At 45.1% G+C, this 26101-nt stretch overlaps 1 protein-coding gene across 2 annotated transcripts in view; it reads right to left on the bottom strand.

Annotated features, from left to right (window-relative positions):
* The window catches only part of LOC119185769 (poly [ADP-ribose] polymerase 2), a 98283-nt gene extending 73085 nt beyond the window's left edge, over window positions 1-25198 (bottom strand). For both annotated transcript variants that reach the window (XM_075877747.1, XM_075877749.1), the window contains exons 1-3: window positions 25041-25198; window positions 24799-24915; window positions 681-805 (exon numbers count right to left, since the gene is read on the bottom strand). In XM_075877747.1, the coding sequence (XP_075733862.1) occupies window positions 681-805; window positions 24799-24845 (172 nt within the window). In that variant the 5' untranslated portion in view covers window positions 24846-24915; window positions 25041-25198. The remainder of the gene's footprint in view (window positions 1-680; window positions 806-24798; window positions 24916-25040) is intronic.
* Between the last annotated feature and the right edge of the window lie 903 nt (window positions 25199-26101).

The raw sequence follows: 26101 nt of genomic DNA, 5'->3' as shown, positions 1-26101 counted from the left end.
TTTTTATAAGTAACCAGAATATGATACAGTGGCAGTATGACACAGTGGCAATATGATACAGTGGCAATATGATACAGTGGCAACATTTAAAACAAACTTTGCAAATAATTTACTGACAAATGCTACATAGAACAATCACAAAAAGGCAGTTCTTCAGCAAATCTTGCTGAAAATGTGACCTAAACGAGACATAAAGTGAAGTCAGTGAACTTTAAATGATAACAGCAGCGATTCACATTTTTTTTATTTCATTCAGTAAATATGTCAACATGAACCCCTTGACTTTTAATTAAGGAAAATTACGAGCAGTAAACTCAAGAATGTTAGCGTCGATCTTACACCTCCAGAATGCTCGATTCCTATTTCCACAAGTAAATCGCAAAAAAAAGCCAAAATTTGCCAACACAGTGAATTAAATTGTTGGATCTCCATCAGTGCAATGTCACAACATGAAGTTGAAGCTTTGATAGAAGCCGGTGCGGTTGGAGAGTAACAAAAGTAAAAAAGGAACACCGACCATAAGAAAGAAGACGGTGTTTCAGCTTTCCTGATGAGAGCCTTGTAGATAATCTGTGTTTGTGTTCTTTTAGTTTTTATGTCAACACTTTCACGAGGAACATAAAAAAATTGGGTGGTGAAGGAGTACGAGAAAGTAAAAAATTATTGGCGGATATGCTTACCAGATCTTTCTCTTAGTTCGAAACTTCCGTCAGGGTGAAAAACGAACTCGTCGTCACTGTCACTACTGCTTATGACCTGTGGGTCATCATTATCACTGTCTGTTAAAACAATGGAGTCCTCCTTCCTGCATAATGAAACAATGAAAGATGAATAGATAAGTGTGTCTTGCAATGAGTAACTCATAGACATTGCCATTTATGTCACTGAAAGTTCAGATGAAAAAAGCAATTTTCAACACCTACCAACAGGAGAAGATGAGGCATAGCATCTGCACTAAAGGTGGTCCAGACAAATTACCATACTCAGCCTATTTATTTCCGCTGCAAGAAAAAGACTCCTTCATATGATCTCCAACTTACCCTGTTCTGCACTAGTTCATTCAGTGTTATACCTACAAATTTCTTAATTTCAACAACCCACCTAACCACCTGCTGTCCCTGCCCGCATTTCTCGTATCTTAGTACATATTTTTTCACTCTAACAACAGGCAAATGAAAGTTCCGCACACTCACCACAATGGCTACAGGTGACACTGACGCTCCCATGTTTAAATGTACATATATGGTGGATAGACGGGGAAGTATTACGGGGGAGAGTAAAGGGCAGCATTATTTCACAATGAAAGATGGCAGCCACACCATATGATGCTACATGTGCAATAGGCTCTTGTGGTAGCATTTGCCTGCATTGCACATAGCCACTAGACGTTAGTTTCACTCATTTTAAACTGCTTACACACAGTGCCCATGCTATTTAAGGTGCTGTGTGTTTTATTTCGCTAAGAAGAATGTGCTGCAAGTTCCGAGTGGCATCAAGCAATCGAAAAAAAAGAAAGAAATAACGCAAACTGCTTTAAAGTCTGACAGAACTGGCGTGCCGCACAGACATGTTCAGTGCGTGTCCTCTGCCGTTATTATCATGCTCAGTGCGTGTCCTCTGCCGTTATTATCGCATTTCGTTCTTTTTGCACTCTCTTTATTGCGTTTATTATGCTACAGCTGAGCAAAATCACTGGCTCGCATGCATAACTAAGTTAACTTTAAAGTGTTTTCTCTCTTGGTAAAATGTAAACTCTTTACAATTGTTCACAGCGTTTATACATGGCTGAAGTGTTCTGCTTTTTTTTTCCTATCTACCCCCCCCCCCCCCCCCAAGCACACCTTCATTACTTCGTAATTCCAAGAAGTTGGGTTCCATTCAGCATAAAATATTCAAATCATTGGCACTTTTTCACACCTTTTTTTTTTTTTTAGAAACTTGGACAGGCGATAGAGATGTTGCATCGGGAGGCTATTTTGTACATTAGACACTTTCTTATTTTAGTCATCATTCTCTCTATGCTGGGACACATATTTGTTAACTTATGGCCTTAGATGCAAAATAAATACACGCAAGACAAATGGTACAATGTGTTTATTTATGGCACATTTGTGATCACATAGTTCTGACACACATTTCTTATCACATACTTCCCTATTACTTTAAGAAGTCAAGTTACTTGCACCTTCTCAACTTAATATTGTTTCTTCCCTTTTGGCACTCCTATCTTTGTTTAAAAATTTTGCCCAGAATTGCATATGCATGAGCAGAAAAAAACTGGACTATTTTTGTGGTCAATTTCACAGCCAACTCTATCCAGCTCGATTTCTGCCAAGAACTTCATGAAATCATGTATGTTGAAGGAGTGCAATTTTTCAACAGAAAAATAAAGTAAATGCATCCTCCAAAGTTTTCACCAGTCTGACCAGATTTTCACAAGGATACAGTAAGCCTTCCCTGTCAAATGCACTCACTCACTCACTGTTCAGTGTGACAATGGCTCCAGATTTCTTGGTGGCAAGAGCCACCTTTTCTGAACGACATAGCTACTGTGATCACCACAGTGTAGACCTAACGCCGTCTACACCTCCAACGTCCGACATCTTCTATATTATCTCGTATGCCGAAAATGGAATCACTTAAGGTTGGCGACAAAGTGTTAAGGAGAGTTTTTACAAGCTCTGCTAGGGAGTTCCCATCCTTGGGTTGTCTCGCGAGATTATAAAAAGATAAGCAAATTACATTCACTAGGAATTGTGTGGGATTCAGATGGTCATCACTACTACAATATCACCGAATAATCCCGAAGACATTTTCCTGTTTGTCCTGGCTCAGTCGGGCGATTGACATGTACCTGACCGGCATGGTCACCATGTGCCCATGTGCTGGTTTGCTTCGCATATCATTGATTCCCACTGTACGTGGGATCTGCTTTTTTTTGTTATTGTTGGTTGAGGTGCCACGCCATTTGTTAAAGTTCGCTGCTAGTATTGCTGAGAAACACAATGTAATCTGCAAAGTGTTAGTTGTCAAGATATTTTCTGTTAGCCATTATTCTCATTTCTTCCCAATATAGTTGTTTACATAAACATGGAGACATTCAATCTGCTTGCCTGGCCTTTAAGTGATTGAGAAGATTTTTCTTTTCTTTTCAAGAGCGACGTAGCTGTGGAGTTCTTGTATACGTTGTCTGATGTATCCACGTTTCAAGAGCACCATGGTGACACAGTGGGCTCATCAAGTTAGCATGCTCTGAAATCCAAAGGAACATGCTCGAAACACTCAGATGCGACACCTTCGAAGCATAGCTTAACTTAGAATTTCACTGACTGCTTTCGGGCATATGAAAGTGTTGAACAAGCAAATGTTACATAGTTACTGCGGTAGAAACGAGTAGGGAAAGAGAACACACTTCATCAAAGGAAAGAGTCAGAAACACGTTATTCTTACAGAAGCCGTAGGAGGCATGAGCTCTCATGCAGGCTTTCGTGCACCGTCTCAGGGAGGGAGCGCATAAAGCACACTCCACAATCACGCACCACATGTCACTTTTTGACCGTTAAGTTTACAAGAGTGCACTCTGCTGGCTAGAGTGCACTCGAGCAACCTAACTTAGCACACCTAATGCCTTTACGACTGCTAAAAACTCTACAGAGTCAAGTGCTATTTCATAACCTATGAAAGCTATATAAAGGGTCGGGCTTGTCGTATTAAGCGGCTGTCTCAATTACCTGGTTGATCACATGACATGACTGTCATCTACCACAGAGTACGCTTTTCAGAAGCCAGCTTACTCTGTAGACTGATTAAAATGAAGTGCTTCTCTCAACTTATTCTAAATAAGCACTGGGAATATTTTCTGTAATACTACAAATAGGCTGTTGGGTCCATAGCTCTTCAAAGTCTTTTACATCTTCCTTCCTGCATATTAATATAACATCGGCATTCGCACAATTGAAACCTTGTGGCACAGTGAATACAGCATCTCAAGCTCCTTAAACATAAATTTACTGTAAAATTCACCTTTGACCAAATAGCAATCTTACGTGATGATGTCATCACGTGACAACATAAATTTTGGTGACATCATAAATTTATGTGACATCATGGTGACGTCATTACATTATCATGATTTTTTGCATCACTCACGTTGATGCTGTCCACTGTCGATTTTCGTGTTTCATAAGGTACCTAAGGCTTTCGCCTTAATAATTTTAGGAGCTTCAGCTGCGGTGGTACCAGAGTCCTTTAATATTTCTTTCTCGTCGTCAAGCTTCATCAAAACTGTATAGGAGAGCTTTGTGTACTGCGAGCGGAGGCCACGGGGCGCGCCGCATCCCCGCGAGGGGCATCGGGAAGACTGGAGCGAAGCTGGCTGCTGGTGCTGCTATGGGGTCACTGCATAATATTGTGGCATGTCATTGTGCGGCTTTCACTATATGATTACTATTGTGCCTAGTGTGCTGTGCCTGATGACTGGGAAGGATTCCACATACCTGCTGTGGACCTGCTTGTTTATCTGGTTACAAGAAAAATGATAAAAAACCCTCCAAGTTCTTAGGCCAAGTTCTTAGGAAAAGTAGAAGTACAGAATGTTGCAACAAGAAACTAGTGGTTTCACATTTGATTCTCCGAATGTGCACGTGTGCGAAAAGCACTTCGATGAGAGTGACATCATTCGCGTGGACCAGTGGCTAATCGGAGGTGTTGTTGTGAAGTCACTGCGTAATGTTCCGAAACTTTTGTCGACGCTGTGCCAAGTATTTTCTACGGCCTCACGGCGTACTTTATAATGCAAAAATGCAGAGCTCACCCGTCTACCAAACCTCGCCGGGAACCATCAGCTCAGCTGGAGACTGTTGAGGCAATGCCTTTGTTGAGGCTGCATCTACACTATGCATGAGCCCTTTTGACATAGTTCCAATAGATAACGACGCATTTAATGAAGGTGAGCATACTGGCCGCCTCTTCCTTGTTGCACTCCAGTAGATAATACAGAAGCTCCATGAGTGAAATGCTCGCCGTTTTCTTTTATACAGGCACTGAGATGACCATATTTGCAGAGGTAATATGCCAAACAGGCGGAGCTGCACGCAGCTCCTCACAGTTTGAAAAATACAAAGGACACATCCGTTGCATAGAAGAGAGGCTTCAGCGTTACCAGTAGAAGCTTGCTAGGGTGACATCGCAAGAGAGGTCGCACCAAAATGCTGTACAAAACTTGTGCAAGCGGTCAAAGCGTGAAAAGTTAATTATCGATATCAATGCGTCATGAGCACGAGAAGATAACTTTTTGCATCACATGCTCACGCGAGACCCATTAGGTCAATTTTCTCGCTTGAGGAGGCATGTAAGGCTACGCCTTAACAGTGAACTCAATCAAGAAGGATAGGGAAAACACAGCATGAGTAAACTAAATAAACTACACAGCAGAGTAAAGGACTGGGAAACTACATTGCATGGCCAACCTAACTTAGAACATGTCACCATAGTGATAAATCAATGCAAAACAACACACGAAAATGAGGAAAAAGTCATGAGGTATTGCTTGATCCTCATCACTTGCTAAATTCAAAGAACTAATTCATTCAAAGCGTTGTTAGTTTAATAAATGCAAGACAATTTTAAAATACATATCTTCGAATAGAAACAGCCAACTTATATATAGCCTGAAAGGTTGGATATGCGCTGTCAAAAGTTGCAACCACTCCGCTTCCGCGACGCATCAAGAACCACCGGAGTCGTTGAAGAACTCCGGATTGTCCACGAATTTTCACTAGATGCTTCAGGGAAAAAAAAAAGAAGCATGCCTTTTATAGCGGTAGAATCAGCATGCTGTCCAATTGCTAGCTTCAAGGCCTCATTGGACACTAAATTTCACTGTATTAGAGCTTTCCCGAATTTCTTTGAATGTAACATCATTCTGAAGATGTATTCAACCTTCACGGCTACATTTAGTAGCGTTTCACAGCTCTGGCACTTGCCGTACAATCGCAGCGTCGCGGCCGTTCCGATGCCCCGTGGTACTGATGTGTGGAATATCGTTACGGCTCATTAATTATGTGAAGCTGTAAGGGCTGTGTATAATAAAAAAGAGAATCTGTTATTGATGAAAAAATCAAGCAGCAGCTAATCATTAAAAACACACAAACAAAGACCAAGGCTCTTTGGCCCTCAACGGCAGGCATCTCAAACTAACCTAAGCTAAGGAACCAAAGTCACGCACAATTACTCCCCCAAGAGCCAGGACAGCAATGAAGATGAGAGCGTGGAAGAGAGGGAATTGTACATATGATTATAAATACTTAATGTTGCTATTTGAATGCAGACCTTTTCCACGTGTTATATATCAGTCATTCCTCAAAAGATATGGCACCATGATTCCAACAACATACTGATATACCTACCAACAATATGACCGAAATCTGTGCGTCAATACTAAAATATACTTTTGCTTCATGGTTATGTATACACACGTCCTGACCGTACGGGTGCCTCAAGAAAAAAAAAGCTTTAGATCATTTGTGTTGCTTTGGCCTTTGTACTATTATTTACTAACATACTTATCAGGAAATAATATTATAATAAAGGAATGATGACAACACCAGGAAACAACAAGCATCATCGCAGAAAAAGGCACCACGAGATTGGCGCTTGAGCTCCACCATCTTCCTCATCCTGTAGCTATCTCGAATCTTCCACCTGCCCGTTAGGTTTGCCCAATAAACCTCTTTACATTTGGTGAAGGTGCTGGGCAACCACATCGCCTACACCCTGGAACTCCGATCCCGCACCCTGCCGTTGACCATGCGAGTTGATGCTGCCCAACAAACAGTAACTCTCGCGGCCGCTACTTGCCCCGCCCGGTTCACCAGCAAGACCCCCCGATGTTTGCGAGCACCAAAGACCAGGATGTCGAGGACTGGCTGTCGCCATACGAAATAGTCAGTGGACCCAACAGGTGGGATGACGCTGCTAAGTTGGGCACTTAATTTTTATCTTACCAACGTGGCCAAGCTGTGGTATACGAACCACGAAACCGAGTTCGCGAACTGGTTCGCCTTCAAAGAGGCTGTGTGCCGTTTTTGGTCGCCCTGTCTTACGGAAGCTACGCGCCAAACAACGTCTGCCCACACAGGCACAGGAGCCAGGTGAAACTTTCACCTCTTATATAGAAAATATTGATACAAAACAGCCGCTAAACACGGTGGCATGAAAGAGGAGGACGAAGTCAGTTTTCGTTGGATGCTGGTCTGGCGCCATCTTACTCGTTGAGTTCTGTGCGCTGTAAATAGATCATTAAACAAGTTACTCGTAACATTATTGGTGGAGATGGACGACCCCTGTACCTCGATGGAGACGCGCAGCGGTCACACCATTGGCGAGCTTTCGACTGCTGGTACTTCCTCTACGCCGCCCTCGTCAGTCCAAGCCACCACCTACGTCACACTCCCGCACCTCCGGGATCCCGGCACTTTCTCCGGTGATGGTACGATCGATCTCGACGCTTGGCTGAAGCGGTACGAGCGCGTCAGTGCAACTCACCGCTGGGATCCCACGCTCATGCTCGCCAACATGCTTTTCTACCTGGACGGCACTCCCCGAACATGGTTTGAAAGCCACGAAGCCGACATAACGAGCTGGGATCTCTTCAAAGAAAAGATACGTGACCTGTTTGGCGATTCATCTGGTCGTCAGCTCGCTGCGAAGAAGACTCTTGCCACACGGGCCCAGTCTTCTACCGAATCGTACGTCTCCTACATTCTTGACGTTTTGGCCCTTTGTTCCAAGGCCGACCAGTTCATGTTGGAAGACGAAAAGGTTAACCACATCTTGAAAGGCATTGCCGACGATGCTTTCAACCTGCTGGTTCTTAACAACATCTTGAGCATCGACAACATCCTTAAAGAATGCCGACGTCTCGAACAAGCTAAAGCTCGCCGTGTAGCCCAAAACATCGTGCGCCTTCCGAACACAGCGGCCACCTCTTCGTGTGACGACGCCTTCCATCAGGCCCCTCCATGTGACAACCTCACACGCATCATTCGTCGAGAGGTCGAGGCAGCACAACCGGTAGCCACACCACTACCGACGCCTGCGCCTTCCCCGACCACGATTTCTTTGATACAAGCCGTCGTTCGTCAAGAGCTATCGAATGTCGGCCTACATCCTGTACCTGCCGTATACTCTGCTGCGCCTTCTTTTCGTCCCCCTTCTGCTCCTCGCATACAACGCAATCCGTCCGAATGGCGTACCCTAGATGACAGGCCCATATGTTTCAACTGTCGACGCGTTGGTCCTATCGCACGTCACTGCCGCAGCCGCTGGGCTCCACCGTCCCATTATGCACCTCAGTATCGCACCACTTCTGCTCGCGAATCGTCCCCATCACTTTCTCCATCAACGCCGACCACATTTTCCGCTCCTACAGCACCTCTGAGCAGACCTCGCTACGACCGGTCACCGTCCCCTGCTCGTCGTCAGTCCCGGTCGCCCCCACAACGCCGTGCTGCCTCCCCGACCTATTCGCAGCATCTCCGACCGGAAAACTAGGCCGTGCAGCTTCTGGAGGTGGAGCTGCGTTGACGACCTTCGTAAGAAATCCTCGATTAACGTTAACAACGAACCGGAACCTTTTGGACGTTACTGTTGACAATGTTCGTGTCAGTGCGTTGATAGATACTGGCGCGCATGTGTCCATTATGAGTGCTAACCTTCGCCGCCGACTTAGAAAAGTTGTCACGCCCGCCCTCAACCGAGCTGTACGAGTCGCCGATGGAGGAACTGCCGCAATTCTTGGCATGTGCTCTGCGCGAGTGTCTATTGGGGAGAGAAGCACTGTCGTTCTTTTCGCCGTTATCGAACATTGCCCTCATGAACTCAATCTCGGTATGGATTTTCTAGCCACGCACTCTGCCCTCATAGACTGTTCAGCTGGCTCTCTCCATCTCGATTTACCCCTCTTTTCCGACCCGCCTAGCCCACCGCAAACCAGCCTCTGCTGCATTGATTTCACACGCCTCCCTCCAAACTCCGTCCCACATGTCGACTTATCCTCCACGCCGCCAGTACCTGATGGTGATTACATGGTGGCCCCGATTGCTGCAGTGATGCTTACGCATGGGGTTGCTGTGCCGCATATGATTCTGACGATTAAGAGAAAACCGCACCTTCCTTCCACTGGTCAACTTTTCACTCACCACCTAAGTTCTGCCACAGGGTATGTCCCTGGCCAAAATTACTGCTCTTCAAGATGACCATGTCGAGCCCTTCAGAGTTGACGATTGCTGCAGCTCAGTCAGTGGTTCCACTCCATTACGTTCTTGGGGTGCCGACATTGAGCGAATGGTGTCATCGGACCTCACGTCTGAGCAAGCTTCAGAGCTTTGCCACGTTCTTGAGGGCTATCGTAGCATTTTCGACTTTGCCAGCACCTCTTTAGGCCAAACGACCATTGTCACCCATCACATAAATACTGGCCATGCGACCCCCATTCACCGACGCCCCTACCGTGTGTCGGCGTCGGAGCGTGCAATATTACAACATGAAGTCGGCAAAATGCTTGCGAAAAACATTATCGAGCCTTCATGCAGCCCCTGGGCTTCTCCAGTCGTCCTTGTTAAAAAGAAAGATGGAACATGGCGTTTTTGTGTCGATTACCGTCACCTTAACAAAATTACCAAAAAAGACGTTTATCCTTTACCTCGCATCGACGACGCCCTCGACTGCCTGTACGGTGCCACCTATTTTTCAACTATTGACCTTCGGTCAGGGTACTGGCAGATAGCCGTCGACGAGATGGACCGCGAGAAGACCGCATTCATCACTCCTGATGGTCTTTATCAGTTTAAGGTGATGCCCTTTGGACTCTGCAATGCACCAGCCACATTTGAAAGAATGATGGACTCATTGCTCCAAGAGTTGAAATGGTCCACCTGCTTGTGTTACCTTGACGATGTTATTGTCTTTTCGCCCACATTCGACTCGCATCTTGATCGTTTGTCAGCTATTTTGGACGTTTTTCGTCGAGCCGGACTCCAGCTTAACGCCTCCAAGTGCCACTTCGCCCATCGCCAAATTGCCGTACTCGGTCACCTTGTCGATGCCCAAGGCGTGCGTCCAGACCCAGAGAAAATTCGTGCAGTCACAAACTTTCCCGTTCCGAGGACCACAAAGGATGTCTGCAGTTTTGTGGGGTTGTGCTCATATTTCAGACGCTTTGTTAAGGACTTTGCGACCATTGCACGCCCACTCACAGACCTCTTGAAGAAAGACGCCTCGTTTACCTGGGGCCATGACCAAGCGTCATCGTTTTCGCAACTTACGACGCTGCTTACAATGCCACCAATCTTGGCTCACTTTGATCCATTAGCCCCAACCGAGGTTCACACGGACGCCAGTGGACACGGCATAGGAGCTGTGCTATTGCAGCAACAACACAGACACGACCGTGTTATAGCCTACGCAAGTCGACTGCTATCTCCAGCCGAGCGCAACTATTCCATCACGGAGCGCGAGTGCTTCGCCCTTGTATGGGCAGTCGCAAAGTTTCGCCCATACCTGTACGGGCGCTCATTCTGTGTTGTCACGGATCATCACGCGCTCTGCTGGCTAGCCTCCCTGAAGGACCCCACGGGACGTCTCGCACGTTGGGCTCTACGCCTTCAAGAGTACACATTCTCTGTAATGTACAAAACAGGGCGATTACATCAGGATGCGGATTGTTTATCCCGCTACCCTGTGGAAGAAGCAATCGATACTGACGCTATCGCGGACGTTTTTTCAGTGTCGCAGCTGCTGAACATTGGCGAAGAGCAACGTCGGGATGCTTCTTTACGAGCCATCATTGACAAACTGGAGTCAACGCCACGCGACCCGTCCCTACGATTGTTTTTGGTGAAAGACGGGATCCTATATCGCCGAAACCTTGATTCCTTCGGATCAGACTTACTTCCTGTCATCCCAGCGCACCTGCGTTCCTCTGTCCTGCATCAACTTCATGACGCTCCCATAGCTGGCCATTTGGGCGTTTCTCGCACGTACGATTGAGTACGACGTCGGTTTTTTTTTGGCCTAGACTTGCCCGCTCTGTTCGACGCTATGTCGCCGCTTGTGAGCTCTGTCAGCGTCGTAAAACGCCGTCTGCCCTCCCAGCCGGCTACCTTCAGCCGATCGACGTTCCCAACGAGCCTTTCTTTCGAGTTGGTCTCGACCTGTTGGGCCCTTTTCCACTCTCCACAGCCGGAAATAAATGGATTGCTGTTGCCACGGACTACGCGACGCGGTACGCAATCACACGAGCACTCCCGACCAGCTGCACTACCGACGTTGCGGACTTTCTGCTGTACGACATAATATTAGTGCACGGTGCTCCCCGTCAACTTCTCACCGACCGTGGCCGCACGTTCTTATCGGCTGTCGTTCATGAAATCCTGAGGTCTTGCCATACCAAGCACAAATTTACTAATTCGTACCATCCCCAGTCAAATGGCCTCACGGAGCGCCTTAACAGTACCCTAACCGATATGCTTGCCAAATACGTTGCGCCAGACCACCATGATTGGGACATTCATTTGCCGTACGTGACGTTCGCTTACAATTCATCTCGTCACAACACTGCCGGATATTCGCCCTTCTATCTACTATATGGCCGGGACCCAACTTTACCTTTAGACACGTTACTACCTGCGGCCACTGAATATGCTGGGGAAGCCATTGCTTGCGCCGACCACGCACGTCAAGTCGCCCGTAACCGTCTACAGGCTTCACAGGCGCGCCAATAACAGCTCTACAATTCTCACCATAGGGACGTGCACTTTTCTCCGGGTTCTCTCGTGCTCCTCTGGTCACCTACTCGGCGTGTGGGTTTGTCTGAAAAACTGTTGTCGCCCTACACTGGACCATTCCGTATCGTTCGCCAAGTGACAGACGTCACGTACGAGATTGTTCCAACTGATCCAACAAAGTCATCGTCAGCTCCGAGCGACATTGTTCACGTGGCTCGGCTAAAGCCCTATTACCCCCCTTCGACATCATCTGCGTAAATTTAGCACCGGGACGGTGCTTCTACCGCCGGGGGTTGTGATACAAAACAGCCGCTAAACACGGCGGCATGAAAGAGGAGGACGAAGTCAGTTTTCGTTGGATGCTGGTCTGGCGCCATGTTACTCGTTGAGTTCTGTGCGCTGTAAATAGATCATTAAACAAGTTACTCGTAACATTATGATCGATCTCTGCCGGTGCGTCGATGCTTCCATGAGCGAGAGTGCAAAGATACAGCACATTACGAAGGGCGTCGAGGATGACGTTTTCCAGATGCTTCTCGCGAAGTCTCCTAGCACTGTGGCCGAAGTAGTGACTTTGTGTCAGAGCTATGACAAATTGCGGAGGCAACGAGCTCAGATGCGATGCTCATTTCAGACAATCCAACCAGTGACCGCACTGGACGTCATGACTGACCAGACAAACCTTCTCGCACAAATGAAAGACTCCGTGCAAGAGGAAGTGGCTCGGCAGCTTTCTCTACTGCCTTTTGTTCAACGCCAGGAGCTCTCGCAGTAACAGCAACTGCGACACCCACCATCATTGGCTCCCATTCTCCGACATGTGGTCCAGGAGCAGATTTCCGAGGCTATGCCGGTGCTCTTGCAGCAGCCCCCGTCACTGTGCCTCTTACTTACGCTGAGGCGCTAAAGTGGCAGCAGCTAAACCAGTCCTCGTCGTTCCAGGGACTGCCGCATACCTCAGCCCCGACTCAGCCGTCCACAACCTGGGCTCCTCCCATTGCTACGACAGCCTCAACTCACTCGTCCGCCGCATGGGCTGCTCTCCTCGTCGCCAATACTTGGAGAACACGCGATAACCGGCCCATCTGTTCTTCGTGCGGCGGTCCTGGCCATATCGCCCCATACTGCCATCGTTGTGTGCCCGGATCCAGAGACGCCCGGACACAGAACAGCTTCATGGACCTCTCTCCATCTCATCTGGAAAATTCCGATCCACAGTCAAGCTCGTCTTCATGGGAATGTCCTCGTATTATGTCTGGTCCCTCACCTTCACCCCATCATCGCTCCCTGTCACCCATGCGTTGTCGGCCAGCTCCTAAACACAAGGGAATCTAACCGCCGCAGTTCAGGAGGCAAGAAATGCGCCGTCGAAATGCTCAAGTCTTCGGACATTGCCGTCGAATATTGTCGAAGTTTTTGTAGAAGGTACTCGAGCATATGCTCTGGTTGATACCGGTGCTGCCGTTTCCGTGATAGACGCTAAACTTTGCTGCAAGCTCTGAAAAGTGACTATGCCTCTTGATATGATGTCCTTGCAAACAGCGAATGGGGACCGCCTGTTTGCCTCCTCTCCACAACATCGTCACCCATACCAACTTTACCAACGCCGCTAACCCTCTCCACAGCACTTCGATGCAGCCAGTACCTTCCTGATAACTATGCCCATAGCCAGCATTTCGTCACCGCTGATGACTGTTTTATTCCTCCAGGTAATGAGCATATTCTGACCCTGACATCAGATAAGATCGTTACTGGTGATGTGTTCCTAGCACCGTGTGGACGTTACATCTCTGATGGACTTACCATCGCTCCTAGCCTGATGCGCTTTCGTGATGGCAGAGCATTAGTTACGGCAGTTAACCCCACTTCATTGCCTGTTTCACTACTTCAGGGCACCAGTGTGGTTTGCTTCACAGATACCGAACCAATTTCTCTGGTGCCCCTTCATGGAGACTCGCCATCTTTATCGACGAGTACTGATGACCAGGCTACAACGGCTGCTTTAAAAGCCACAATAAATCCCGATCTTACGTCAGCGCAAAAGCAAGAACTTTTGGGTGTGCTTCAAAAACACAGTGCTTCATTTGATGTATATTCCAAGCTTCTGGGTCGCACTTCTGTCGCCATGCATCGAATCGAAACTGAAGGCGATACAATCGTACGCCGCCACCCGTATCGAGTGTCGTCCGCAGAGCGGGAAATCATGGACGACAACGTTGCTGATATGCTCAAACGAGATGTTATTCGGCCTTCGTCCAGCTCGTGGTCATCACCTGTGGTGCTAGTCCGAAAGAAGGATGGTTCGGTGCGATTCTGCGTCGATTAACGAGCACTTAATAAGATCACGCACAAAGACGTCTACCCGATGCCACAAGTCGACAACGCACTTGACTCTCTCCAAGGCGCTGAATTTTTCTCCAGCCTCGATTTACGGTCTGGTTATTGGCAAATACCTATGCACGAAGCGGACAAAGAAAAAACTGCCTTTGCAACACCAGACGGGCTGTACGAATTCAACGTCATGCCATTCGGTTTATGTAACGCTCCTGCCACGTTTGAACGCATGATGGACACAGTTCTACGCGGCCTAAAATGGAAAAGATGTCTCTGTTATCTAGATGACATCGTCATTTTCTCCTCTTCTTTTCGTCAGCATCTTGATCGTTTGGACGAAGTTTTGACGTGTATTTCCAGTGCTGGACTTCAGCTAAACACACAAAAATGCCATTTCGCCAACAAGAACATCAAGGTGTTGGGCCACCTTGTCAACAAAGAGGGCGCTCGTCTGGATCCTGACAAGCTTGCTGCCGTGATACGCTTCCCTCGGCCAGAAAATCAGAAACACCTACGAAGTTTCCTGGGCCTGGCATCCTACTTCCGCCTCTTCATTAGTCATTTTGCTGCCATCGCGTCGCCACTGCACAGCCAACGTACAGCCACTGCACAGCCACTGCACAGCCAACGTACCCAAAGAGCGAAGCTGGTGCATTCAAACTCCTCTGCCTCCCCAACGTTTTCATTCCAAGCAGTGTGAGTAACACTTAAAGCGCGAAGGAAATTTTTTTTATTTCAGATTAAAAGATAGAATTTTACCAGGTTTAAGGATTCATTAACATGAAAATGCCTTGTGCAGATTGTGAACATCGACAATACAGAAAGTTCCACTCATGCGCACAAGTGCTTTCGTCTGTCCACAGTATTGCTCGAGGCAAAGAAAAATACACAAATAAATGTTAGCCAGAGTGCTATTCCTCTATCACAATACTTCCCCATGGGGAAGAAATGCAAGGAACTTCTGCGTGCTTAGACGTAGGCGCATGTTAAGCAGCACGGATGGTCAAAATTAGACAGTAGCCCTCCACTATGGCGTCCCTCGTAATCAAATCATGGTTTTGATGCGTAAACCCCCATTAATAATTATTACCCTCTATTGAAAGACAATCATTATTGCACCAGAAACATATTTCATGCATAGCACTGCTTTCATTTACACAGGAAATCATTAACGCATTTACACTTACTCAATGTGAACGCAATATAAATAAATAATAGAAACACGCAAGTATTCCATGACAAGCACACAAGAGCAATGCAGTTATTGCTTGATATAGTATATAAATATTTGAACCACGCAAGTATTTCATATCCAGCACACTAAAGCAATGGCTAGATGTTGCGATGCGAATTCACATATATGTACCTAGTGCAGTACCTAGTATATGTCAATGATCACCATCAGACGATCACTGTCAGATGGCACTTTGAAGAGAGGGACATGCTCCGCACAAGTATGAAGCCAGAACGGCAATCAGTACAAAACACGTTCTAGCCTCTTGAGAACCTTCCAGCAATTTGATGTCACCTTTGTTGACAGAATATAATTAAACATACGTGAAGAAAAAAGTCTGGCTTCAAAACAATGTAGTCACACATGCTAACAAAAAGATCCAGAATCAGCAGCATGCACGTTTCCGTCGAGCATGTTGCTAAGACCAAGATGGCTGGCCCCGCTCACTGTAGCGCCATCTACGAAATAACTGATAACGGCCCGAACATTATCTGGACGTGCTAGAATTGCGCTTTTCAATGCACTGCGAGGAGAGTGTCAGCACATGTATATTCTCTGTTTCGTGTATAATGATTGATTGATATGTAGGATTTAACATCCCAAAACCACCGTATGATTATGAGACGCCGTAGTGGACGGCTCCGGAAATTTCGACCACCTGGGGTTCTTTAACGTGCACCCAAATCTGAGCACACGAGCCTGTATTTTCCAGTTGAAATGTCCTCTTCGAGAGACATTTATCGTTGGTGGCATGGTAGAGAGTGATAGGAATGAGTTCCTACTAACTTGAGAAACTACACACAAACGGATAAAAAGAAGAGGTGATTTCATTATGATGATTGCTGTCTGGCTCAACATTGTCACAACTGAAAGATGGCCAGGCAGAAGTAAGCTACAGTGGGCGATTATTTACACGTATACACCGAACGATGTTTCATGGTTCGATTGTGGTGCGACTTCCAAGAGAGAGTTTGTCAGCCAGCCGTGCATTCTGGCAGTCACTGTCATGAAAGGCAGCTGGCTAGTGAGGCAAGAATGGTCGAGAGTCAGAAAACCAAAAGTAAACTTCAGAGTTTGCAGTGCCATTGTTCCTCGCGTGAAAAACACCATGCCGCAGTGGGCGAGGACAAGTGAACCAGGGTGCCTCGATATCTGCGCGCTCCGCTGAGGGTGAGGACAGCTGCGTCATCTGTTATGACGGCCGCCGTTGCACCTCCTGCCGCAGCTCAGCAGTATGGAAACCGCGCTACACAACGTGCTTGTGGTCCCCTGATATGCCCAGAATTAGGTGCAGGCTAGCTTGCTTCTCTTCTTGTCGAGGCTTGGAAATCTTTTATTAAAGTTGATGTTGCCTAAAAGCATGCTCATTAAGGGAGCACGTAATTCATGTAAACTGACAGCTTGCGCATGAGCTATGCCCTAGAGGCAGACGTTGACTCTGTTATGTTGAGAATGAATCCTGTTCCTTACGCCAGAAACAACAAAGGGGAGTCTAAATACTTACTTCACTTTCCTTTCAACTATGCATTCGAAATACATAAAGAGTTGCCAAAAGTGTTCATAGACATGTCTGCAGGATCGAGTGTATCCCATCAAATGCATTTTAGCTTTGTGAAGTTATAACTAAGTGTAAATAAGTGTCTTACTTTGCTAAGTTTACTAACAATTTACTCATTTATTTTAATGGCATCATACGTATTGTACACATTATAACAAGCCGAGAAACAGTGCTGTGCAAATACATCCTGCTAGGATGAAAGGAAAACTTCTTTATCATCATTATTGCTGACATTGCTAGCACACAATTTGTGTCCGCAGTTTCAATAGGAGTTTGTTTCCCCTTGAATTCTTGCCAAAATTATGAATACGTTATTGTCTAATATGTCGTAAGATGTACTTTGCATACGCGCAGTATCTGTTTTTTTTTATGTGTTTATGTGTGCCTTCAGTTTCATTTTATAGATATGCAGGTTTTTTTTTGCATGCCCAAGTGCTACACATGTTATTTAGTGTTTCCAATACTGTTTCACATCTTGTGTGGCATATCGGCAGTGTCTTTTATTTGCTTTTTTTTTATAATTGTAAATTATTATCTGAGGGTGTTACGTTCCAAAACCACATCTCACGCTAGGACTGCGGCCATCTGTTTTTTTTTTTTTTTTTTTTTAACCTGCACTGACCCAGCAGACGAGCCTCTGGTGTTTCACCTTCATCAAAATGTGACCTCCGCGGCTGAGTATGAAACCGTGAGCCTCGCGTCAGCAACCCAGCACTGTGGCTACTATACAATCGAGGCAGACTCCTTTCTTATTGTATTAACTGCTTCCCCACAATCTACTGATCACACAACTTGACTTGTATTTTTTACTCAGTGGTGCCCCGTCTTGTCTTCCTGCCTCTACTTTGTATAGACGCTTCGCGAGTACAGTTTCCATGAGCCCTTCTGTATGATTCTTCATAGCTTACAGTATTAATAAATAAATTATTCAGTTAATTATAATGCATGCTCAAAGAGTTTAAATACTGAGTGTGTGTCCATGTGTAAACGCCTGCCGTTCCCTCTATTAATATACAGTGTACAAATAATTTATTTTTGCGCATTAATGTAGCGTTGACAAAAGCAATTACACAAATGATACGAGCTACGGCAAAATTCACTGAGGGCTGCCACTAGTCCCTTCGCAGTGATCATAAATGATAAAAAACAATAATTGTGTTATGATTTGAGACAGGAAGAAAAGAAAACTTCAAGTACAGAAACAGTGAAACAAAATTTTTTTGAACTGCACACATTCTTACATGGGGCATCAGACCAACATGGAAGGCGTACCTAAACCAAGGAAAGGAATGTAGAAAGAAAGAACCTGCGTGGCTTTGTAATAGTTATGGCACTCGAAAGGTCGGGAATCGAATTCCGGCCGCAGTGGCCCCACTTCAATGAAGATGAAATGACGGAGCGCTTAAACTTAGATGCACGTTACATAAAAACATCTGTTCAAATTTTCTGAAGTCTTCGATTGTAGACCGCGTCTCTCATTATCATATTGTGGTTCCAGCATATGAATTCCCTCAAATGATTATTATGAGAAAAATAAGAAGGATCTCACCTGCAGATAAACACATATAATATATATTTCATGATACAATTGACATGACAAATGGAGAAAGCAAGAATGAAAGGCAGATACAGGACCAACCAAGAGCAGGAAGATATGCTTACGAAGAAAGATACAGGATTCATGCACCGTGCCACCTCTCTGACGTGCCGAGCCAAATATGCCAAATATGCTGTGATTGGTCAAGCAAGAGCCTACGACTTCCGGTCAGTCTGAAAGCAGCTGTCCACGCTGCTTGTTGCTGCCTGCGTGCATGTGCTGTGCACGCAACACAGGGTCCATACCAGCACAATCGATTACGGCAGCCACGGTTCCCCAACAAGCACCCAACTGACGAAGTGGATGGCCAAAGTCGCGGCAACCGGAAGTAGATGGTGTTTCGAGGAGCGCATCAGCGATGACGTATGCCATGTGAGATTGGGAGGGGCACTCAGCGAGAGGGCAAAGCGGCGTGGTAGAGGATACCAGTGGAGGGTAGCGCAGGAGAGAGCAAAAGGTGTGGTAGTCACAGTTTCGATAATGAAACACGTCTAACTCAGCTATTACAGCATCGTTTGGAAAAATTCTCACGGCTCCATGTTCGTTGTACACTAGTGCACAATTTTCCCACCACAACTGAATTTCGACCTCGAGGTGGTTTATGGGCACTTTAACAGTAAGTCATAAAATTTGAAAAATGTGAGTACCGTTAAAATCTACAGGATTCATGCTCCTCTACATGACCAAAATTCAAGGGTTTTCAAGGAATCTCAAGGCTAAGTGTGTGAAGTTTCAAGGACCACATTGTCTGTTAAAAACCCAATTGTACGTGTTTAGGGAACGATTAAGATTGAAATAATGTATTCATCAAAACAGGGTAACATCCCTGGAGCAAATGTCAAAAACATGGCTTCAATGACATTTTCTTTTTTGACAACTTTCAATCATAGTTTCTTACACTTGCATAGGTAATCGCCTTCAGTATGAAACAAGTTACAATCTTTTATTCAAATAGGAAAAACTAATGAATAATAATCATACACCTTGTTGCTTTCTTACTTTATCTGAATTTTTTTGTCAACAATATCTACTATCTCTTGCTGCTTGGTTTTGGCAGTCTTCCTAAAGTTGTTTGACTCGACGATGCACATCAAGTTGCTAATTGTCTCTGCCTTTCCTGCATATGCATCTGCTGTAGCTGTTAATTCCTTATCAGCAGCTTCTAGTTTCTTTTTTTTTTTTGTAAGCATTTCAACCTCCTCCTCAATGCAACGTTTATTTTTTCGTTTCTCATCTTCCTGCTTCTGCCTTTTCTGAGTTTCCAGAAATTCATGGTGTTGGTTTCGTGCAGAAGAAGCTACTAATGTTCTCAATTCTTTTGTGATGGGCACATTACATATGCCACCTGCTACATTTATGCCATCAACAATAATGCACTGTGAAAAGTGGGATTTTTAGTAAAAAAAATAATTTCAAGAATTTTCAAAGATTTGTGAAAATTCCAGCTTTTTTTAGGGCCTTGAAAACTAACTTTTCAAATTCAAGGGCATTCAAGGATTTCAAGGACCCGCATGAACCCTGGATGTAGAAGTGACAAAGCAATGTTGGCAGGCACGCTTTCAGATAAATAAAACGATTAGGTACAAATAGAGAAAACTTCAGACACAGGCACAGCACTTCCCATTCCAGCAGAATCACAGGCTTAGTTTTATACAGAAGGACACCCGAGAATAATATTTCGTCTAATCATCAAAGTTGGCCTGGGCCGCACCGGTTCGATTTGTCGAAGATGGCTTCAGGGGCAGCAATAGGGAAACCTGTATTTTTGTTCCCTTCATGTAGAGGCCAATACTTACATCAAATAACGTGTGATCACTACCTTTTCCCTCACATAGTGATCACACTAGTACTTTAATGCCGTGTAATATACCTGCACCCCTACATAACAAAACTATGGTTTTTTTTCTTTGTTTCTCAGTGGCACTTTGCCGTATCAACTTCTCAATTGTATGATTTCAAAAAAATATATTCATTACATGGAGCTGATTTCTATCCGTGAATTTTACTAAAATCTCTATTACACTATTTCTGGAGTGAAGGCTATGACTGCCAGTTCTCCTTCCTCACTTAAGTCACTCATGACTATGGTCAATGCATCCTGGTGTAATTTGTACCTTTACATTGCTAGCCTGACATTCTTGTAGAACTATAATACCTGGAATTTTACTTCCCAAACTCAGAATATGATTATATCAGATGCCGTAGTGGAGGGCTCCGGATATTTTCACCATCTGGTGTTCTTTGATGTGCACTAACACCGCACACAAGTCTCTGCCATTTCACCTGCATCAAAATGCGACCGCCGCGGCCAAGATTGAACCCGCAATCTTTGAGTCGGCAGCTGAGCACCATAACCACTGCTCCACGGTGGAGGTCATCTTTGTTAATTTGGTCTGCTATATTTCTTACTAAGTTTTATAATTGTGCAGGCTACCCTCAGGGCGGCAGGTAGGCAAAGCATCCCTACTCCAAATTAACCCCTCCCCCTCCCTACTCTAAGGTGACTAGAGAAAGCAGCTGCCCCCTTGGGGTAGCATTCAGAAGGCCGAAAATCGGAATTCCGAAAGCTGAAACACCAAAAAATCTAAACGCCGAAAATATAAAAAGTAAGAATTTTAAATGACAAAAAATCAAAACACTGAATCATCAAATTGAAGCATCAAAACACTGAAGCATCACCCAGCTTATTGTGGAAGATGCTGTATCGAAGCAACATAAAGGTTCCACCAGGTTTGAACGAAATGCATGCACGTTCGCCCTCGTTTCCAATAGCCATGTTTCCATTGCATATGGTTCAGCCTTTCGGTCGTCGAGTCATTAGACAGTAAACAAGAGGGGACACATGGCCATGAAGATAACCATGAATTTTGTAAAACTGTTCGAAGAGCGGGAGACACATTTTAAAATTTTCCATCCATAAGCCACATTGGTGCTTCCAGACATTTTCGTCCATGAAATAAATGAGGAGTAGATCTGTATCTGTGCTGGTGACGACCCGTTGCAGAAACTCACGGCCTTCTAAGGTTGTTCGAGACTCGTGCTCGATGACCCGCTCACGCAAGGCAGATGGCTCATGTGGGCAGTCTGTTTTCCTTGTCCTTACAATCTGGAGGAAGGCTTCATCACTCGGTAGGTGTTGCCTTGACGATGCTTTTACATCTGCCGTGACTTCCTGCACAAGGTTCACGGGGCCCTTGCCCGAGGCCACCACCAGAGCTTTGATCCACTCTTGAGTGCGAAAAACTGTCGCTCTACAGACAACCGGAGCATGGCTTGCATGGACCACTTTTTCCCAAGAGGACCTCGTGAGTACTTTCTCTGTAGCATTACATTCACCTCACTTCTCACGTCTCCAGTAGCGTCTGGAATGTACTTTTTTGTCATGAAACACTTTTTGGATCTAAGTTTTGCTTTTCCCTTTGTTTTGTTTTGTCACTTGGATCTTGGCTCATACCCAGAAGGGGAATTGGCCACACTGTACCTTATAAGGCAAATTTTTATACAATGCTTGTTAAAAGAGAGAGCGATCAGATCAAAACAAGATAAATAATAATGTACCTTAAGAAAAGAGAAAGTGAAAAGGGCAAAAGGAATCAATTAACCAGATTTTTTTTTGTAATTGCAAAAAAAGGGGGGGGGGGGGGAACAAAGAATTGGATTTATCTGGCGGTACAACTAACCGCGTATCCTTCCGGTCCCCTGACCCGCACCCGACTGGCTCGAAACGATAAAAGGGTGGATGTATTGAATGCCAATTCCAGCATACCAATAGGCCTCTTAAGAATTATTTGGCGGAATGAGGCGAAACTACGGCATGTGAAAAGGAAGTGATCTATTGTTTCCAGTTCATTGCAAACTGTACATAGATTAGTTAATGAAAATCCTGATTTTTGAAGATAATTTTTTAACTGAGGAACTCTACAGCGAAAGCTTTTGAGGGTCACCTCACATTGACGGGAAAGGCATTTTACGGTGTTCTATGTGAACTCAAAGTGCTGAAACTCTTCAGATTGTAGGAGCAATGTTTCATTGTTTTTTTAAGACTAACAGGTGTTTGAATGGTTCTGCAGTAATAAAAGAAAACTGTGGAGCAACTAGTACCACTGGAAAATTTAGACGCAGGAGCGAGTCAGTGAGTAGTTTCATTTAGTACAATTCGTGCATGCCCGGGACCCAAAGAAACCGAACTTCTGATAGGCTACGCGGTGCGAGAGACCAAAATATACCGAGAAGAGGAGACTGCTTGGCTGACGTTAAATGCGTACAAACAGACAAGGCATCGAAAACAATAATAGCTTTTGATTGCTGAGAAACTAGTTTTCGAAAAGCCAATGCAATTCCCAGGAATTCTACAAGATGTATTTGCAGGAATTCTGCAATTGGCACAAAGCCAGAGCACAAAAGTCCAATTAAGCTGATGAGAGAAAACCCCTACTCCGGCCTTCTGAAGATTTTGCATTGCATCCGTAGAAATTACCACGTGAGTAGGAAAAATGACTGAGATGGTCTTGAAGGAGGCGCTCCAGAACGTGCTTTGGAAGTAACTTTGCATTTTTCGGAAAATTGTCATTGAAAACAAAGTCAACTGTATCGAGCATAGGGTTTGTGGAGTTCAATTCTGAAGATAAATGTGAAGATTTGATAACTGAGACTCGAAGAAAATGACTTGTGGTTTTTGACAACGACGCCACAGGTTCTTGAAGAAAAAATCAAGAGGTTTGATGAAAACTGTCTGAGAAAGGGAGAGGGGCGCATTGCAGAGCTTTAAAAAGGTTTGCACGGTAAGGTGTGGAAGTCTTGCATTAAGTGGAATGATTCGAGCTTCCAAATAAAGCACGCTATTCGCAACACACCTAGGTAGCCCGTTACATAGCCACAGAGCTTGCTTTTATAGCAATATTAGAGGTCTTGTACTCAGCACTTCCAGAAAGATGAACGCAACGAAACTTCAGAACAGGGTGTACGTAATGTTTGTATATCATAAGTAATGTATCCCTACGCATCCCTGAATTCTTATTGCAAAACCGGCATAACAATCCTAAGGCGCCTTCTGCTTTACGGGTGTTTGATCCTATTTGTTGCTGCCAATTTAAATTGTCCACGTAAACAATGCCTAGATATTTTAGTGCCGTTACTTGTAGAATCGGATCATTCTGATAATGCAGCGAAAGAAATACGAGAACGAACACAGAAAATACTATTAGAGCCCTTTTGCTAACATTTAGCGAAAAAGACAGTCCGCCAAGCCATGCCTCAAGTTCACTCAAGTAAGATTTGATACAAAATATTGATATCTCGGGATAACGAAAAAAAAAAAAAAGCAATATCATTGGCGTAGACATCAAGAGGAGCACTTTTGTACACTAAAATTGACGATAATGAAATATTAAATAAAACAGGTGAAAGAATTGACCCTTGTGGAACACCCGTTGTTTGCTTATATGAGGCAGAATCAATTCCCTCGTGGCAACAACAGAATTGCCTCTCGAAGAAAAACTCCCTAACTCAAGATATAATGTAATGGGGCACATCACAGCTCACTAATCGAGAAATCAATATACTGTGTTCAACACTATCGTAGGCTTTAGCAATATCTAATGTGACTAATGCAGAAAGCTCACCATCTACTTTTGCAAGTAGAATTTGGCTTTCCAAATAAACATGAACCGACCATGTAGAGCACCCCTGTCTAAATCATATTTGCCTTGGCGAAAGAATACCCTGACGAGAGATAAATTCACTGAGCCTATGAAGAATTTTTTCAATTATTTTAAACAACACAACAGCATCTTCTTCCATTTCCACGGAAATGACAACTCCCTCACATTGCTGCTGCTTTTCCACTCGGAACACTGCAGAGCACTGCTATTTCTTATTCTGCTTATCCGTAGGAGCCACCCTGTCCAACTGATATGCCTATAGCTTAGCAACAGATAAAAAATACGAAATTTCACATCACTTTGGTATGCTGATACTGGCACATTTGCAGAACAAGTTACAGCTAGAACAGGAGACAGTGACACGGCGGAAAACGAACAAGTGTCAGTCACAATTTACAAAGCGCGTCATTTATTTTCCACATGGTTCGATAAAAGTTACTTCATGTGGTTTCGGCGTTCTCTCTTCGGCATTTCGATTTTTCGTCGTTTTGACGTTCGGCCTTTTCATAGTTCGGCCTTTCTTATGCCTATGCCTTTCATTAATGAGGTAGAAGTCATTAATCGAGCCCGCAATACCCATGACCACACGTGACACACAACAAAAACTTAATTCAAAACTAAGAACTTACGGTTGAGTGTGCTGCGAAGATTCAGAGTCTGCATGACGTTTAGGCATTTCAAATCCACGGCGATAAAACTCAAGTGATAGCAGAATTTCTTCAACGCGATGCTGATTGTACTTATCACTGTAACAGACAAAGGCCGAGAGGCAAAATACTATGAGAGCACACGAGAGACGCGCAACAAAAAAGTTCACTTTTCTCGCTAGCACAGTAGTCAACTTGAAAGCTGCATTGGCTGCATTTCTTACCGCGCACGTTTGCTGGTCGCATCAAGTTGCACTTCAGAACACGCGCGCAGATCATCGACTAACCTGAAACCATGTGAGAGGGAAAAAAAAAAAACGATGAAACCGGAGTACACGGAGAAAGGAAAGTATAACAAGCGCACTGGAGAACCGGCGGCCCAATGTTGCCAGCGCTGGTCCGGCGCATGCGCTAATAATTTAGGGACGTCTCGTCTTCGGTGTTCCACTGCCCCGCCGCAGTCTAGTGTTACAGTGTTCTAGAACACTGTACAAGTTGCTAAGGTGCTCGGCTGCTGACCCGCAGGTCGCGGGATCGAATCCCGGCTGTGGCAGCTGCATTTCTGATGGAGGCGGAAATGTTGTAGGCCCGTGTGCTCAGATTTGGGTGCACGGTAAAGAGCCCCAGGAGCCCTCCATTATGGCGTCTCTCATAATCATGCGGTGGTTTTGGGACGTAAACCTCACATATCAATATTGCTTAGGTACAAAGTGGCACAACTGAGAAAAACAATGTTCCAACCGTTTGTCTCCAGCTGCCCTAGCTCTGCCTAAACCACGCTGTTGCTAATTGTTGTTGCACAGCGTCACACGAGAGCCGCAGCTGGAGCCCTGACATTTTGTTTGGATGAATTAACGATCGCGGGCGTTGCTTCAGTTGCGGGCACCATATGAGTATCCCCTAGAGAAAAGTCCAAGGACTTTCGTCTCGACCGCAAACCCAAATGCACCGCGATCGCCGCACGCTATTTCTGATTTTTTTTTTTTTTTCGCGGGAGCGTGTTGTCGCAAAGGGACCACTTAACGTTCGAAATTCGCAACGTGCTGTGCCGATTAAGTGGATATACGTGTGTGAATGCTAAAGTCAAGTTTTAGATTAGGGAGTTTTAACAGCGCGAAAAAATACACGGCGGACAGGAAAAGGATGGGACAAGCGCCGCACGCTACTTTCAGATTTTCTGCAGGCGTGCCGCGAACGGCGGCTCGCGTTACGACGCATGTGCAGTGGCAGCGACCGCACCGCAAGGGCTCACGGCGTGCTATTCTAAAAGTCCTTATAGCGCACA

Source organism: Rhipicephalus microplus, chromosome X, assembly GCF_043290135.1.
Source record: "Rhipicephalus microplus isolate Deutch F79 chromosome X, USDA_Rmic, whole genome shotgun sequence".
Lineage (NCBI taxonomy): Eukaryota > Metazoa > Arthropoda > Arachnida > Ixodida > Ixodidae > Rhipicephalus > Rhipicephalus microplus.
This window is presented reverse-complemented; position numbering and strand designations above follow the sequence as displayed.